Source organism: Dermacentor andersoni, chromosome 10 (genome assembly GCF_023375885.2).
Source record: "Dermacentor andersoni chromosome 10, qqDerAnde1_hic_scaffold, whole genome shotgun sequence".
NCBI classification, from domain to species: domain Eukaryota; kingdom Metazoa; phylum Arthropoda; class Arachnida; order Ixodida; family Ixodidae; genus Dermacentor; species Dermacentor andersoni.
Genome location: NC_092823.1, coordinates 21299914 through 21317163, shown reverse-complemented (window position 1 = coordinate 21317163; position 17250 = coordinate 21299914). Strand labels below are relative to the sequence as shown.

At 47.3% G+C, this 17250-nt stretch overlaps 1 protein-coding gene across 2 annotated transcripts in view; it reads right to left on the bottom strand.

Annotated features, from left to right (window-relative positions):
* Positions 1–17250, bottom strand: part of LOC129380699 (uncharacterized) — a 207096-nt gene that overhangs the window by 57079 nt on the left and 132767 nt on the right. For both annotated transcript variants that reach the window (XM_072285016.1, XM_072285017.1), the window contains exons 8-9: positions 8034–8051; positions 2993–3019 (exon numbers count right to left, since the gene is read on the bottom strand). In XM_072285016.1, the coding sequence (XP_072141117.1) occupies positions 2993–3019; positions 8034–8051 (45 nt within the window). The remainder of the gene's footprint in view (positions 1–2992; positions 3020–8033; positions 8052–17250) is intronic.

Sequence of the window (17250 nt, the reverse complement as noted above, 5' to 3'; positions counted from 1 at the left end):
GAATCATGCTCGGTCAATGGATCTGGAAGTGGAAGGTTCCACTGCTGCCGCATTTTTTTTAACATATAAATCAGTTTTTATGCATCCCGTTGAATAAAGTTTCCGCGCATTTTTCATTCCCCTGCGTTAAACTAAATGTTTTGAAGGAACGCACACGAAACGTCCCACAAACGTGCTTGCATTAATGTATGTAAGGCAACAAACAATATACTAAAGCTGACAACTTTTCCTGATAAATATCGGCACTCTGGCTGCCATAGAAAAATAAGAAACGATGGCTACCAAGCCCTCAATGGCAGCCAAGTGGATGCGTGCTGGCGCGAGTCTTGTACGTTGAAAGAGCTAATAATCGAGAGGCGCTGCAAATGCATGGCGCGCAGGCAGGAGCTGTCACGCGCCGGCAAGTTTGCGTGTATTTTCACTTTAATAAGCGCACGACGAGCGCTGGTGTTGCAGTCAGTGTGAGCTCCAGTGCAGCTGGCGAGGCGGCGGTTAGTCTAGAGAGTTTCGCGGCTGGCGCTGATAGAGCATTTATGGAATACCTGCTGGGCAAAGAGAGCACAAACCAGTGCTTCAGAGCTGCTATTCCGCGAAAACTGCGCTGAGCTGCACTGGAGCACTGTGATAATGTCCACGGCTAGGGCAGTTCGCCAAAGACCAGGCAAAAGTTTTCCTGTTCGCTACCTGGCAAAGAAGGAAGGCTGGCGCAGGGAAATACCTACGCGCATGCTCCGTCTGATAAGCATAGAGCTCGCTAAGTGCAAGACGAAGTGCACTGTGTTAGCTTAATTAAATTGAGCACCAAACAATTGGAAATCCTGGCGTTTCGAGCAACTGCGGCCCTGCGAAAGCGACCGCAAGCCAGAAGGCGGGCTAGGATTAATCGCATGGATCTATTAAATTCAAAGTGGGAGACGCAGCCTTAACGCTTATTCACGTGCTCAGTAACGCTAGCACTGGCTGCGCGGTAGGTTTTACGCCCAAATTGGTGGGATAAATTTAAATTAAGGAGGTCTTTTGGCTGAAGTACAAGCTGATAGATACGTAATGGAGCAGGCTCAGCGAGCGAATCATGTTGGAGCGCTCAAGCTGTACGCCCAAGGGGAACATTCCGGAAAGCCCGAGGCCCACGTAGCACAAAATCGCGCTAAGAGAACAAGCCTAAGCGGAAGGCTCCCCCCCACCTGCCAAAGGCATTGTTGCAGCCCCCGGAGTTGCAAGAAAGAGTCACGGAGAAACGCCGGCCTCCCGCTTCGCGAATCGCACGGGAGAGCAAGACGGCACAGCCGGACGCATTCTATTGATCAAAAGTTACAGGAAAAGAGCCCTCCAGTGGACCAAACTCCGAGCCGCGAGTGGGAGCGGAGTTCTGTGCAGGTGCCCGTTGCAGCAGAGGCAGGTGCGGGGGGACATGCAACAGCACCCACACTGATATCCGGTGCCTAACTATAAGCGCGACGACGCTGAGTAAGACGACATTGCACCGACACGGGCCTAAGGGCAAAGGGTCTAAGGAGACTCTGAATGATCACAGCAAAAACCCTGTAGAGACCAATAAATGTTTTGGTGATGATGGTTACGATCTTTGGACGGCGCACCCAACGGGTGGCATTCTCCAATTCTTCTCTGTGTCTTCTATATCGCATAGAAGTGCTGCAGCGGAAAATAGCTGGGATGTCACTAGATGTTGTACCGAGCCATGATTTTCTCTTGGGAGTGGGTGAAACCAAGTTACCCAGAAGCCGTAAAAAAAAAAAAATAGCAGTTTGGCCGAGTAGGCTAAGCGTCGATTTCGCTAGCAAATTAGTGAACACATATGCAAAATAAGGATAGTAGTTTTATCGGCAGTATCAACTTATAATCCTAGGCATACAACTAAATCTACAAACAGGGTGTCACACGCTATAGCAAACGTCATCTCACTCGATAACCGCCGCAACTGGCCGTCAAAACGCTGCAATGAGGAAACGCGTCAGCAGGAACGAGCGGATTGACCTTCGTGCTGTCGCTCACGATCAACGCGAGCTAAGCCGCGAAACCGCATCGCAACGCGTTAGAGGCGTTAGAGGCGTATCTAAAGCGCGCCGGTCAGTGAATGCAATGGTACATTTTTGAGCGGATTCTTTGATTTTGTTTTGTTCTGGTGCAGCCATTCAGTGTATGTCCCTGCTCTCTTAGCTACTCCAGCAAAGTGGACATGTTCCATTACGTATGATTCCTACATGAAACGAGAAGATATTTCTTGGGCTGAGATATTTGTAGAGCGTAGCAATCGACTAATGTATACGTTAGTTGTGTTTCATAAATACTGCGACCAACTTTATTTTATTTGATTTAGCCATTCGCTTTGGGCTACTTGGTGTGTAGCCCAAAGCGAATGGCTAGTAGGTAGGGTAGGGCGCGTTCTATTCCGGACCGCCTGGAATAGAACGCGCCCTACCCTACCTGCCCTACTCGGAAGCCTTGCGTGCGACGAATGAAGGCATCCCTCTTCCCCGCTTTCCGTACGTGAGATGGAGCCGCAATCCATAACCTTACCACTCACCTCGACCTCGCGGGCTTTTCTCGAACATACAGCACACGGTGCGCGGCTTTCATAGCCCTAGGCTGTATCCGGAACCTCACGGCAACACCGACGCCGAAATCACAAATGCGCCTGGGTTGTTAATATAATTTGCATCGCTATAAAACACTTTTATTGCACTCTTTTTAAGTAAATCTCTGTTTTAGAACCTTCCCAAATTTTCCTAACCGTTGCTGCTGACTTGGTGGCTGTTCCTATTGTCTTGCAGAATGTCTCGCAAACAACATCGTTAAAACACGTTGGTGGGTTAGTTGGTTAGAATCCATGAGACAGTGTATAAGCGCGACGGAACGACTGAACGAGAACGCGACTGAAGCGCTGTCTCTGTGTATTTGTCTCTTGCTACGTCCTCGTTCAGTCGCGCTTATACACTCTGTCATCGCAAACAACGCGATTATCTTTACTTACAGGTGTCCCGGCTGTGGTACTTGTTTTCTAAGAAAGTAGAGTTATGAAACAAATGATTCGTAAATATCCTCATTGCATGAAATATACGCCAAGAAGCCCAATTCCTTAAAAAAACAATGCTTTTTATTCTTTATATGGTTACTTTCCTTGGCATTATCTGGAATCGCACGTATATTCTAGCGCTCCAACGCCAACTACATATTTACGGGGACTGTTGTGGGCGGGTGGAAATATTTCATTACCATGGCACACACCAACAACGAAGGATCGACACAGATGTTCTGTGCATTTCAAGATAAATAAAAGAAATAAAGGAGGGCAAGGAAATATAAAATTGCTAGTTTTGCTTAGCGCCAGTGCACGATAGTACATGCCTGCGCGTCAATTTCGTTTGTGCCAAAGATGGAGGACCAAAATGGCCAAATGCGCAGCATTTAATTACCACTGTACGAAAGGTTCGCTTCACATAGATTCCAAAGTGCGTGTCGCATCTGCGTAGTTCTCGAAACGAATCTTTGTTTTTGAACGCTTCCAGGGTTTCCTAACAGTGACTGTTGACTGGGATGGTGCTGGCGCTGTTTATGCCTTGCCCACTATATTTGTAGATGTATACGCAAACAATAAATGAAGGTGCCCCTATAGTGGCTCATATCAACATTGCATGCTGACCACGTTTGTCCAGTCCCGCTCTGCGTAATAAAAAAAATTCTTTGCGCAATAAACCTAAACCATCATGTCATGTTAGAGGTGTCTATAAAGAAGACCGGTCAGTGAATGGAATGCTAAATTTTTTACCGGATTCTCTCATTTTATTTTGTACTAGTGCGGCCATTCAGTGTGTGCCCCTTCTCTCTCAGCTACTCCTGCAAAGTGGTCATGTTTCATTACATGTGATTCCTACATAAAACAAGACGACATTTCTTGGGCTGAGATATTCGTAGAGCGTAGAGAGTTAGTTGTGTTTCCTAAATACTGCGACCGACTTTATTCGCTTTGGGTTACGTGGTGTGTGCCGTGTCTGTCAAAATTCTCGAGAAATGGAATGTCCCGCTGTACGGCGCAGGACCTCTAAATGTATAGAACGTACACAAGCACTGAATGTTGCTTGATGGGTGTCGTACGTTTATCCGCATGACTTGTCGTTACCTAATTGTGTGCAACGTCTCTAGCTGTAAATAATACAGTTGACCGCTTTACCTAAGCTTCCCTTCGCATGATGTCAACAAGTACGTTAGATCTGCATCTATTTCTTCCTGGCATGGCTACAGATAGCGCTGAACAACTGGGTAACTTTTTTCGCTGAACATAAGTGAACACTAAAATGTCAACCTACCTCAACTTTACCTCTTGAAACATCATTGTTTAACAATGTTGATGTTAGTCGATAGTTTTCTGTTAATAACAGCCTTGTTTCGATACACGAACAGGTTATATAAAATTGTGGCTATCGGGTGATGAATATTATGTCTTGCAGAATTTTTAGATATCGCTATGGCCCTTAATACAATTGGTGTCCTTGAAGTTGATTACTTGAACAGTCATATATTACTAGCACGACATATCAATAAACTAATTGCACTAGTTAACAAAATATCACTTATTGACTTCTGAATCATTCACTTTATGGCACACAATGCAATTTACGAATACTATAGCCGGTGAGTTTACAAGACATATTCACGTGACATAAATATCTTTGATGACACCAGTTTGAAATTTTTTCTCAAACTGTGGATCGGAGAACGTGGGCGTTTTTATTACTTTTGTGCTTCAGTGCGTAAAAGAGCATTCCGCTAAAAAATTACACGTGATTTCATGTTACGATGACTTTAAACAGAAATGCGACTACCAATGAAGTAGTGTATCGAGGTCACATTCCTGAAGTCAACTTTGTTTAGCACGCATACCAGCAAATCAGAGACATTCGTTGTTCTAGCTGTGTTATAGACACTTCGGTATCATGCAACTTTGCTAATGCTATGCTTGTCACATGAACCACGAGCATCGCGGGATCTCGATGAGGTTATAGCGCCCCCGCAGCGACGACGGTCGCGTAGCATCGATCGACGACGGTCGCGTAGCATCGATGGAACGACGTCGCTGGAATGTCAAGGGCCGTATGACGACGACAGCAAGACGACAATTAGATGACGAATATTAAATACTGAGGGTGTTGTGACGAAGTATACGTGAAGGTATTGCGATGACGGTGGTGGTGCGACCACAATCGTGTATCGATAAACGGGTGGCGAAGTTGGAATAACAGCGATGCACGAACTGGATGATGTGAGCACGACGGTAAGACAATGTGTGCATGATACAGAAAATTGACGACGTGGACAATGAGGACGATGAAATGAGAACTGCAGCATAATTACTATTCAATGACGATATAACGTTGACGATAAAATGACGAGTAACGAATAAATCGAAGGTAGTATGGAGACAACGGAATCACGACAATGGGTCAAAGATAGTTGGGCAGCGACTATAGTAAAATAACCACTTGAAAACGATGTTATGATGGCAAATTATGATGACGATGGCAAGGCGCGAGTCGGATGTTGAAGTAAGAGTGATCACAATGCAAACGCCGCGAAGCTATCCCGACGATGGTATGACAACGAATGCATGAAGAAGGCTTTATGGTGACGATGCAGTGATTGAGCTGGCTTCGGCATTATCTCATGGTGACGAGTGTGTGAATACAAGAGCGTGGAAATACCTGTATCACCAAAGCTGTATGATGACAACTGTGTGACGGCAACGCCATCACGAGAGTAGAATCACAAAGGCTGAATGACGACGATGCCGCAACCACGACTGCATTACGGCACCCGAAGCGTTCTTTGTGGTCCAGGCTAGAAGAGAAATTAGACCACTGGGCCGAGTAGATGGCGGGTCGACGACATGACAAGAGTAAGATCAGGAAACTGGAAGGACGAAGATTGATCGACCACGGCCACGTCACTAGGGTGGTGTGGCGATGAATGCATGACGTCTGTATAAAAACGATGCCCTGGCGACGACGGCTTGACGAGTGTCGGATAACACAGCTTCAATGGCGGCGATGCAACGACCACCATGGTATGTCGACTATTAGCACACACCTATTCGCCCATACTGTTGACAAGTTGGGCTACGGTATCTAGATAAAAGGCGTGACGGGTCTGTGGTGACGAAGCTTAAATGACTACAATGGGACGACCACGACGTCATCACAACTCGGAGCACACACCTAGCTGCCCAAGCTGGCAAACAGCTTCGCCAAAGGGGTGGGAAAAAGTCGGTCGGTCGGTCGGTCGGTCGGTCGGTCGGTCGGTCGGTCGGTCGGTCGGTCGGTCGGTCGGTCGGTCGGTCGGTCGGTCGGTCGGTCGGTCGGTCGGTCGGTCGGTCGGTCGGTCGGTCGGTCGGTCGGTCGGTCGGTCGGTCGGTCGGTCGGTCGGTCGGTCGGTCGGTCGGTCGGTCGGTCGGTCGGTCGGTCGGTCGGTCGGTCGGTCGGTCGGTCGGTCGGTCGGTCGGTCGGTCGGTCGGTCGGTCGGTCGGTCGGTCGGTCGGTCGGTCGGTCGGTCGGTCGGTCGGTCGGTCGGTCGGTCGGTCGGTCGGTCGGTCGGTCGGTCGGTCGGTCGGTCGGTCGGTCGGTCGGTCGGTCGGTCGGTCGGTCGGTCGGTCGGTCGGTCGGTCGGTCGGTCGGTCGGTCGGTCGGTCGGTCGGTCGGTCGGTCGGTCGGTCGGTCGGTCGGTCGGTCGGTCGGTCGGTCGGTCGGTCGGTCGGTCGGTCGGTCGGTCGGTCGGTCGGTCGGTCGGTCGGTCGGTCGGTCGGTCGGTCGGTCGGTCGGTCGGTCGGTCGGTCGGTCGGTCGGTCGGTCGGTCGGTCGGTCGGTCGGTCGGTCGGTCGGTCGGTCGGTCGGTCGGTCGGTCGGTCGGTCGGTCGGTCGGTCGGTCGGTCGGTCGGTCGGTCGGTCGGTCGGTCGGTCGGTCGGTCGGTCGGTCGGTCGGTCGGTCGGTCGGTCGGTCGGTCGGTCGGTCGGTCGGTCGGTCGGTCGGTCGGTCGGTCGGTCGGTCGGTCGGTCGGTCGGTCGGTCGGTCGGTCGGTCGGTCGGTCGGTCGGTCGGTCGGTCGGTCGGTCGGTCGGTCGGTCGGTCGGTCGGTCGGTCGGTCGGTCGGTCGGTCGGTCGGTCGGTCGGTCGGTCGGTCGGTCGGTCGGTCGGTCGGTCGGTCGGTCGGTCGGTCGGTCGGTCGGTCGGTCGGTCGGTCGGTCGGTCGGTCGGTCGGTCGGTCGGTCGGTCGGTCGGTCGGTCGGTCGGTCGGTCGGTCGGTCGGTCGGTCGGTCGGTCGGTCGGTCGGTCGGTCGGTCGGTCGGTCGGTCGGTCGGTCGGTCGGTCGGTCGGTCGGTCGGTCGGTCGGTCGGTCGGTCGGTCGGTCGGTCGGTCGGTCGGTCGGTCGGTCGGTCGGTCGGTCGGTCGGTCGGTCGGTCGGTCGGTCGGTCGGTCGGTCGGTCGGTCGGTCGGTTTGTTCAAAAGGCCAGGAGCAGGCAAGGAATGGTATCGAACAACAGTAATATTAAGGACATTTGGTGGTTAACTATCCCCAAACTGGTGTCATTCTGGAAGTTCATTCCAAGTGGATACCCCTCGTACACTAACTGGCTACAGTTTGTAGATTACCATGTGCCGTATAATATGTTAAAATGTTAAATAGCGAAATTCGTCAGTTGAGTATCAGTTATCAAATATCACAGTTGAATATAACAGTTGAACATCCCACTTATCCTTCAAATAATGTCTGCCTTTCTCAATATGTAAGCTCGTGGAAGAGAATTTGTCATCTGAAGCAGGCGATGTTTAAATAATCCGTAAAATCTAAATTTCTCACCCCATTATTATTATTATTACTTATTGATACACACTGCTAGCGCATGCCAAGACAGCGCTTGCGGTTATATTGCTATCATGTACAACCTTAGCACATGTTCAAGCAATTCAATGAATAGCACTTTGGATAGGGAGGAAAAACATAAGGTATGAATAAGTGCAGCTTACCGCCAGCAACTGCTGAGCCTGTGGTTGGTACATGTCGAAACGAGCGGGAAAGAGAGCAACAAGTATTTAGTTCAAAGCATAGATAATGTTTTTCTAATTTCTACATGATGAAGTTGGTATCTGCTTCATCGCGCAACCAGTCATTTCTAGGATTGGATGCAATTTCAACCACGAGTCCACCTTACAATTCGCACTGGAGTAGCTCGGCTTAAGGGGAAGCTTTAGCTCGGGTGCTCCTATCTAAAACGTGTTAAAGGAGATTTCGTTTTTCTCAGCAACCACAGACCAAATTTGACGAGGTTGGTTGCATTTAAAGGAAAATTCTAATTCTAGTGACTGTTGGTTTCGCGTTTTTCATTAAGCTGGTAAATTTCTTATTCCAAGTTGGCAAATATCGCAAATTTTCAGAAAACGAAACTATCAAGAATACAACTCTAACTCAGCAACGAAAAATCATATTGCGATTCTGTGAATTGCATATAAGAGTTATTCTAAGGCAGACAAAATTCATATGTTAGACTTGTATCTCGAAAAATTTAGTAATATGGATATACAGATTTTGCAGAACCCTTGAACACAACTTAAGTAAATCACCTAATATATGAAGCGACATCTCAAATTTGTCGCTTTGAATAATCGAGTTGGTGCCGTTGACTGAACCACAAAATCTGTTCTTGATCCAGAGCTAATAATTTGAAAACTTCGCGCTGCTTATCTTTTTTCAAAGTTTCGGATTTTCAAACTTATTTGAACAAAATTCATGCCCTAAATCGGAATTCCGCTTCCAACAGTCATAAGAATTTAAATTTATCTCTCAAATAAAACAAATTTCTTTAATATTGGTCCAGGGGTTATCTCAGAGAAACATTTTTGCGTTTTACATGAATTTGAATAGGTCGCGTCGGAGTTGGGCCCGAGCTAAAGCTTCCTCTTAAGTTCACAGATGTGATGTGCACGTAGACGAAATCGCTGTTGCGGGAAAAGCCTGAATACGCTATCGCAGGGGTCTACACAAATCCTTGTGCAAAGCTCTTTAAGGCATGATACTGCTAAATTGTTAGAATTCACCGTTATAACTAACGGTTATGTCCTATTAGTACATGACGACTTCGGAAGCATGCTTCCAGTTAAACCCGTCCTTTTTTATTCACCTGTATTTTTGATTTTGCGTTTTCTTACATTGTTCATAATTGATAACAAGTTTTAATGGACACAGAATTACAAAATATCTCTTGTAGTAGTGCAATTCTGTCTTAAAGGTTGAAGGCATTTGTTAGGCGGTGACAAGTGGTCACACGGAAAAAATAAACAAGAACACGTGTAAATATATAGACAAACAACGTAGTCTGAATAGCTATGACACAGATTCGATTGCGCCCTGCACATGCTTAAGTACTCAAGGATTGCTTTTTTTATTTCATTAAGGAGTTGCACATACACTGCAGCACATACACAGTGACCAATATTGACGTGATGAAATAAGGTGATGCATTTATACATCTGCTCATGAACGTATACATGGCAGGAAAATAGGGAAGAGATCGCGGCTCTCAGCGGAACACATGAAGAATATTTCAAGAATAAATCAGTTTGATGCAAATGCCATAAATATGTAAGTTTAAAAACCAATGGTCTGATGCAAAAGCAGCAAAGATGGGATGTTGTTACTATTCCAACGAGCAAGTTCTCATGTAGAAAAGGTGAAAATCATCGAGACCTAATGTGGCATAACATAACGTAATGTTATACAGAAGTATTCCTGAGAAGTTTATTAAAGCGCACGAACCGTGATAGACAGCATTACAGCACGGTAGTCACAAGTGGAGCGAAATTAATGATGCGTCCCTGTTAAAACTATCTATGCTGAGAACAGGTGCGTACCCAGGCTTCCTTTTCGTGGGGGGGTCCCAACCCAAGGTAACCTTTACCATTACTTATACAAATGTGAAAACGCCCGCCATTCGCCATAAAAACGCGTAAACCCACAAAATAGAAATGAAATAAGGTGTATTTTACACGTACGCCTGTGCGATACACCTCTCCTTTACTTGGCAAACAAAGAACCACGTGAAATGGGCTCACGCAGGAAAGAAGCGCAGAAAGAACATTGCCTAGAACAACTAAAGAAGCAAAAGTGTAAAGTAAAGATTACTTTCGTAGAATAGAACTTTAAAAAACAGCAGTTGGCAACAAAGGCACACGGACCGCGTGGAGTTAGGTTATTGCGCCAACCAATCACAGAAACAAACAAAATCGTCGTCATGTGGCCTTTTTAAAATGGCGTCGTATTTGATACCTCCGGAGCGTCTGCTGTTCTTGAAGAGTCTTTTCATCGCCAGAAGCAATGAGGTGTGCAACAGACATGGACAAAGTGTATGGGGTCTTCAAAAGTCTGCGATACATTTAATTTCACTGCTGCACCCGTTTTACTCGTGAAACTTCACTGCCAAATTAAGTGAAATTCGACAGTATAGTGCATAGTTACAGCGAAGCAAGCACTTTATTTCAGTTCAATAAAGAAGGCATTCGTCATTACACTATAATAGGGGGGGAATGGTATAAGATTACGCGCTAATAATTTGATTTTTGTAGTTACCGCCTTATTTGGGTAACAGAAAAAGTTTGAACTACGAATTATTTGCAGCCTCGCGGAGCAACAGTGGCTGGCGGTTATGAGGGCGTGGGCGGGGCTCCATTGGAGACTTAAGTTGTATCCGACTATAGTAGCGTTTTTTGAATTAGCTATGGAAGAATTTATACAGAAATATATAGTTGCGAAATAGTCTCAGTTCTTTTGGATCCCTCGTTTACTACTCTAACAAGTGCCACAACCGACTCGTATTGTTATTAGGAAAGTTACGTAACGATGCGTGGCCGCCAATCGCGTACAACCGCGCATGGCGCAGGAAGCTGCGATTCTAGACGTACTGCGCCCACCGCAGTAGGTTAGAAAAACACCTACATAAGCACAGCAGATAAGTGGCTACGTTAGGCGGCTCTAATGATAATTGTAGAAGCGTCATTCAGAACACGTGGAATTGTCCTCGACTTCCGGCGGCGTTTTATCTGTTTCCATCATAAATAAAGATAAGTTGATCCATAAATATTTTCGTAAATAATGGATAAATTTGTTAATTTTCGCTTTTCCTTCCTGTTTGCCTGTTGTTTCGGCTCTCTCCTTTAGTCGATTGCTTAATTTCTCAACTCCTTGAGACTCTTCTTTCCAGTTGCCAGTTTTGCACAAAAAGGGCTGTACAATGAGGGTAAAACCAGACGAGTTAACGGCTGACAGTTATATTGCCTGTGAGTTTAAGGGTTATTGCAAAGTTTGATGATTGACACTGTCTCGCATTATATTATTTTCCACCTTATCTAACCCATATCACGGGTATATGGTTCGGAGAAGCTGTCAGCGTCGCGGCGAGCTGTCACTCGAGGAAATAATGAAATAAAAAGAAAAGTTAAACGCAATTGGCATTTTCTCTGGCCGTAGCTCGTTTCACCTGCGTACAGACCAGCTGACCACGAACTGAATCCCTTTCCTGGTCCCTGGATCAGTCTATACGAAGAAGGTCGAACTAACGAAGCAACAACGATACGCGTGACCTGTGATTAGACGGTGACAACTGAATGCATCTCGAGTTAATCGCGTGGGCACCGAATTGATGGGGAAACTAGCCTTCACATCCCAGGAGACGCCTATAACTACCACCATCCAAAAGGAGTGAAAAAGGCAACAAAATTTTGACCCCCCGAACAGCTGTCAAGTCTCTACATTGATGTGGCGGCGCTTTAGGATTGTTTGTCAGAAATGGTGACGTGAGCGGGGAGGGGGGGGGGGGTATGCGTCTTAATTTTGGGAGTGGGGAGCCCGGGCCCCCCCGCCCCCCCCCCCCTTGGGTACTTGCCTGTCTGAGAGACATTAGGTTAGATAGAGCACAGATGAAAAATGACACTGCCACGAACAAACACGTGAACTTTCAGCAATTATTTGAATTTGAGGCAACCAGAAGTTATTGGCTGATACGGGGTGTCGTTCAGGGGTGTCGTTGGCGACATCTCTTTGTGGCTTTAGAAGAGCCTCTGAGGCGATCAGTACGCGAGTAACACGAAAGACTCCCCCGCCGCCCCCCAAGAGAACAACATGATTTGAAAGAGTGACTTTAGTAGCATAGAAGCAATGCTTCGAGTAATGTTGAAGTAGTTAAGATGGCGACAAGAAGTTTGGGGTGGAATGTATGGGGTAACTGGAAGGCAGGGTCATGGTCTTTCAAGGGACGTTCGCCCCAGTAGCTCAACATAGCTGTCGTTACGGTGGTATACAGAAATGACGATACTCTCTGTGGCTGAGGCAGTGGAAAAAATATACTGACGTCTGGGGCTTTCGAATGTGTTGGTGAGTGTGTTTCAAAACACATATAATACAAAAGAGAAAAAAAACAGAAAAGAGAGGGGGGTGACCGAAACCGGAAGAACAAATAGGAGGGTGACGTGCGCAGTAGCGGATGGGGGCAAGTGCACATGGGAAAAGGGGATCGTAAAGTTGATATAAACGTAAAAACATGAAAGAGTATAATAAATTGAGTAGTAGGCAGGAAAAATTTTCGAAAAAGAGAAATAGGTGAGGTTAACAATTAAGGTTAACTGGTGGCATAACGTATCTTGTGGCTTGGTTGATGATATGAGAATTTCAGATTTAAGTGGCCGCTTTTAAAGACTCTAAGTTGCCATGAGACAAATTAATCCTCGTCAGGTGTAGGTAATCAAACTTGTGTATGACGAATGATTCCGTATATTTCCTTTCGCGAGGTGAGGGGAAATTTCTTTGTAGTATATAGAGCCTTGCTTTGTCGAATATATGGCCATGTTCATTAATGTGGCTGGCTACTGCGTTAGGTAAATTGTGTTTTGTGTCCACGCGGTCAATGTTTAGTCTTGTATGAATTTGTTGTCCAGTCTCACCTGTGCATTGTTTGCTACAAGCGGCACATTCTAGACAGCAGACTACGTTGCTTGATGTGCCGGTGAAATCCGAAGTTACCTTGTGTGCGTAATTTGACGCTGTCCTTTTTGCTGTAGTAGTAGATTGAATATGGTTGCATGTAGAGCACAGGGGGCGCCACGGGGACCGTTTCCCAACGCCGTATTTGTCCTTAGTTTGGCATACACGAGAATATCTTTAAAATTAGTGTTGCGTCTGTAGGCTACTCCGGGTGGGTCGGGAAACATCTTATTAAGTTTCTGGCTGCTAGTGAGAATTGCGTACTATTCACTGAGGATTTTATTCACGTTTGGAAGTGCATTTGGGAATTTAGTAGTAAGAAGAGGCGTTGTTGTTCTTTTGATTCTCGGGTGGGGCTTGAGGAGCTCGGCTCGATCGAGTTTGGTTGCATCGGTGTAGGCTTTTTGAGGGTCACCGTTTGGGTGGTTCCTGTTTGATACGGTTTCCTTTAGGTGCTCGAGTCTATCTATGTAGTCTTGGTTTTCTACGCAAATGCGATGTAGTCGTGTAGCTTGGCCTTTAAAGATGCCTTGTTTGCAATGTCTGGGATGGTGGTTCGTATATTCTAGGTACTGTTGTTTGTCGAAAGGTTTCCTATACAGCGTTGTCCTTAGCGCCCAATTGCCAATGTATAGTGTTGTGTCCAGAAAGTTTATGCGCTCAATTGAGGATTCCGATGTGAATTTTATTGTTGGAGGAAAAGGGCTTAGAAGTGCTACAAATTTAGCAAGACTGTCTTGACCATGTCCCCCATAATGTGATTATGTCGTCTACGTATCGTAGGCATGTGTGGGGCATGTCAGTGAAGAGCGATCGGAAATCTGTTTCTAGAATCGCCATAAATATGTTCGCGTAGGTTGGTGCAAAAGGGTGTACGCATGCTTGTACCATGTATCTGTAGGTAGTAACTCTCCTCAAATTCGAAATAGTTATGTGTTGGGACTAATTCAAGGAGGGATAAGTAGACTTCAGTGGAGTGTTATGCATTGTGTTCAGACAGCGTTTGTTTTATCGAAGATAAACCGTCAGGGATTGGAATGTTGGTGTACAGGGCCGTGACGTCTAGTGCTGTAAGAATTGTGTTGTGGGGTAGTGTGCCTTTAGTATTAATGTCCTCCATAATTCTCAGCAAGTGGGGCGTATCTTGTACAAATGACGGAACTGCTTTTGGCAAATTACCAAGCAAGTGGTTAAGGAATGTGGAGATGCTCTCTCTCGGGCTGTTGTTGTTTGATACTATCAGGCGTCCTGGAATATTAGCGGTGTATAGTTCAGCGGATGGAATTTAATGAACTTTTGGAACGAGGCAGAAACGCCCGGCAGTTTTGTTGCTTGGTTTAAGAAATTTGTAGTCTGACGGTGTTATCAATTGTCTGTTGGCATCGTGCACGTTTCGCGGAGGAAGCCATACTTCGCTCGCGATTCTTCGCCTACCATGCGCCGAGACGACGCTTCAGCAGCCGGGGTCCTGTTAAGGAAGGATAAAAGAAGATGAAGGAAGAAGAAGATGGCGAGACGATGGCTACTGCATGTTGTCGCTCGTCAGGCATTTTTACCTACACTGACTCTGCTTGTGTATATATTGTAAATACAGTCTTTCCATACTGCCATGACGACCGTAACAATATTTTACGAGAAGTTGTTTTAGACAGTGATTTCCAAGTTTCAATCAAATATCTTATGAATTGCGGGACAATGATCCTCCTAAATAGCCTGGGTGCACTAAATCGACGTTATCAGAGAGAAGTAATGCGGGACCCTTATATGGAACGCATTGCAAACGACGTGTCGCAGAGGGATGTTTAAACCCGTGATGCAATGCAGTATGTCAAATGACTGTGAATGAGCGCGTGATGTAGAGAAACTACTGTTTTAAGCGTAAATAGTCGATTTGTATTTATAATTATCCGGATGCCCTATGCTGTTTTTTGCTTTAGATGTGAGTTATGCACCATGTCCTAATTGTAAGAATCGCGGAAATATTGACAATGATTAGTACCCGTGAATGGGCTGTAATCGACAGTTACGGTTGGAATTTCTTCTACCCCTTTTCAGTAGATTAAAATAGCACGAAGGCTGGGTACTGGTGTTAATTTAGAACAAAGTACGATGACAGTATCGAATAGTGTTTTGAAGAACAGTATGCAGGTTACAAGTTGTGGTAATAATTAAGCTGTCAACAGTAAGAATCGTAATGTCATGCGCAGAGATTACAGGGTCCACAGTGTAAATGACATGTAAATGGTAGCTTGCTTATATCATTACTGTTATACACAGTTATGTACAATGCTTGTTCACCAGGTTATGTACACAGGGAAGGTGCCAGCGATGAAAGTGACTACAGATTTTAGGTGGACTGGTTGGATTTAATTTAGACCCGCAGTTTTAGTTTTCATTGGTGAATATTGCTACGGAACAGCCGCCACAGTGAGGCTGCACTGAGGAGAAAGAAGACGACGTGGGCCCGCTTCATATAGCGTCGCCATTTTGGCCTCCGTTAGCTTCCTTGTAAATAAATTGTAAATAGCGTTCAGCTTCAGCTACACGTAACATTAATTTGGTGGAGGTGGACGTTCCCCGTACCCGTCATGGAGCTTCGCAGCGGTCGCCACGGCGACAGTGCAACTTCGGCTCCTGCTGGCGGCACTTCATCTACGCAACCGTCTCCGCCTGCAGCCCCGACCTACGTCGCCGTCCCTCCCCCCCCCCCCCCCCCTCTAGATCCTGGTATTTTAAACGGAGTCGGCAATCCTGATGTTGACGACTGGCTCCGCTTATACGAACGTGCCAGCACCAGTGACAGGTGGGATCCGACTGTTATGCTTGCGAACGTTCTTTTCTACCTCGACGGAGCTCCACTTGCATGGTTCCAGACTCACGAAGGGGAGATCTCGAGCTGGAATCTCTTCAAAAAGAAGGTTCCCGACCTTTTTGGCAATCGGTTCGGTCGCCAACTCAATGCCAAGACAGCCCTTGCCACACGTGTACAGACGTCGACCGAGTCCTACGTGTCGTACATTCTCGACGTCTTGGCCCTTTGTGCCAAGGCTGACCCGACAATATCTGAGGACGATAAGGTTAATCACGTCCTCAAAGGCATTGCTGACGACGCCTTCAATTTACTGGTGTTTACGAACGTCGCCAGCATCGATGCGATCCTCAAGGAGTGCCGCCATCTTGAGTATGCTAAAAGCCGCCGGGTAACCCAGCACATCACGCGACTTCCCAACACAGCTGCTACGTCATCCTGTGACGAACTCTTCCACCAGCCGTCGCGATGTGACAACTTGACCCGCATCATTCGTCGTGAGGTCGAAGCGGCACAACCGGCGGCGCCTTCATTCCCGTCAACTGATCCTTCTCTGGTGACAATCTCCTTGATCCAGGCCGTCGTCCGTCAAGAGTTGTCCAACATCGGCCTGCAATCCATTCGTTCCATACGCTCGGAAGCTCTTTCTCCCCGCACGTCCCCACCGCGCTCTTCTTACTCCTCTTACGGACAGCGCAACCCCTCCGAATGGCGAACAGTGGACGACAGGCCGATCTGTTTTAATTGCCGAGGCATGGGACATGTCGCTCGCCACTGCCGTAGCCGCTGGACTTCTCCGATGCTCTATTCTCCTGATTACCATCCTCGCCCCTCTAGCGCGTCCTTTTCCTTCGCCCCTTCTATGCCCGCTCCATCATCTGACCCTGCGACACCTCTGAGACGACCCCGCTACTCCCGCTCGCCTTCTCCCTCTCGTCGTCAATCTCGTTCACCCCCATCACGCCGTGCTCCTTCTCCGACCTACTCGCCGCACCCCCGACCGGAAAACTAGACACTGCAGCTTCTGGAGGTGAAGCTGCAAAGACGACATTGGCACGAAATCCTCGCTTCACCTTACCTACGAACAAGAATCTTTTGGTCGTTCTCATCGACAATGTTCCTGTGTGCGCGTTGATTGACACTGGGGCGCATGTGTCCATTATGAGTGCTGCTCTTCACCGTCGGCTCAAGAAAATTCTGACGCCCGCTCCGAACCGATTTGTACAAGTCGCAGACGGAGGGACTGTCGCTATTGTTGGCATGTGCTCTGCGCGACTCATCATTGCTGAGAGACAAACCGTCGTTCTCTTCACCGTCATCGAGCATTGCCCTCACGAACTCATTCACGGTCTGGATTTCCTTGCCCATCATTCGGCCCTCATTGACTGTTCGGCCGGCTCACTTCG